Source organism: Eimeria mitis, genomic scaffold, assembly GCF_000499745.2.
Source record: "Eimeria mitis Houghton genomic scaffold, Emh_scaff474, whole genome shotgun sequence".
Lineage (NCBI taxonomy): Eukaryota > Apicomplexa > Conoidasida > Eucoccidiorida > Eimeriidae > Eimeria > Eimeria mitis.
In genome coordinates, this window is record NW_013573040.1 from 3,101 (window position 1) to 4,490 (window position 1,390).

The 1,390-nt window shown below is 55.4% G+C and overlaps 1 protein-coding gene across 1 annotated transcript in view; it reads right to left on the reverse strand.

Annotated features, from left to right (window-relative positions):
• EMH_0013510 (uncharacterized protein) overlaps positions 1 to 1,390 on the reverse strand; it is a gene marked incomplete at both ends in the record, with an annotated part of 3,820 nt that overhangs the window by 608 nt on the left and 1,822 nt on the right. The window contains 2 exons of the mRNA XM_013499844.1: positions 309 to 628; positions 756 to 1,388. Coding sequence (XP_013355298.1) covers positions 309 to 628; positions 756 to 1,388 — 953 coding nt within the window. The remainder of the gene's footprint in view (positions 1 to 308; positions 629 to 755; positions 1,389 to 1,390) is intronic.

Below are 1,390 nucleotides of genomic sequence, written 5' to 3' on the forward strand. Positions count from 1 at the left end.
CAGCAATAATAGTACCGCCTTTTGCGCCTCTCCAGCATTCGTTTCCTAGGCTCAAAACTAAATTTCAAACGAACATTTCAAGGAGCACGGATATAAACTGCGGCATCTCCCCTTCCGATCTGTTTTTTCGAGACTATTTTCTCTCTTTTGGCTCTGATGCACTCATGGAGTACCTGCTCGTCGTTGAGAAGTGGGAAGTGATACACACAGTTGCTTGCACCCTCTGGACGGAGAGTACCGAGCGCGCCCCTAACGGAAGCGACTGCTCGCAATATCCCTGCTACGACAGAAGATTGTGCCTTTGGTACAGGAAGTTCAGCTCTTTCTTGGGTTGTTCCTGCTGTAAGGGATGCCATTTCATGTGTTGCACTAGTTTCTCTAGATTTTCGACCGTCCTCAGCAACTGTTGGGGTTCGGGATGTTCCAGGCTCCTGCCGTGGTTCCTCTGCATGGAGATTCCCTGAAGGGCGTTCAGGCGCCTGTGCGTCAGGCATTCGCTGCCCGAAAGGCCGTTCTCGTACAGCTGCTCGCCATTTCCCAGAGTGCCCACCCTTTGCACCAACTGCTGATAGATCAACCAATCCAACCGCATGCTGCTGTGTGCTTCCTGCCGAACTTGCCCCTGGATCTGCCCAAGCACCCTTCGCACCGGCAGATACTTGTTGGGCCGGGTGTCCAGGCTGTTCTGTTCTTCCTCGGGATGTTCTAGGCTCCCGCAATGGTTCCTCTGCATCAAGACTCCCTGCAGGGCGTACGCGCGCCTGCGCATCAGGCATTCGCTGCGCGGGAAGCTGTTCTGGTACATCTGCTTGCTGGTCCCCAGACTCCCCGCCCGTTGCACCGACTGCCGATAAATCAAGAAATGGAAACACAAGCTGCTGTGTGCTTCCTGCCAAACCTTCCCCTGGATCTGCCCAACCACCCTCCGCACCGGCAGGTAGTTGTTGATGGGCCGGCTGTCCAGGCTTCTGCTTTGTTCCTCCTTCACTCCCTGTCAAGTATCCCCCAACTCTCGCAGTGCCGGCTGATAGAAAGGGCATTGAGTACCCAGGCCCTTGTGCTGCTTCTTCTCGATCAGCAGCTGAAGATCCCTTTCTTTCCGAATCCTTCGGTGGCGTCCAAGGCTTTGGCAACCCTTGACCGTCTTCATTTTCATCTTCCCGCCCTGCAGAAACAGCAGATCCCGTTGCACCGCTTGGCGCATCAGGCGCTGGAGCTTGGGCCTGCTCTGCCTGTTCACCACCAGCTGCTGCAGTTGCCTCAGTTTCCACAGGAGTCGTATGCCCACGAGGCTCTTCTGTAGGTGAATGCTGTGTTTCTTTCCCATCGGATTCCGCTGCTGCTGAAGCGACTGGAGACCCTGGTGATGCGTCAGGTGTTGCTGGCTCAG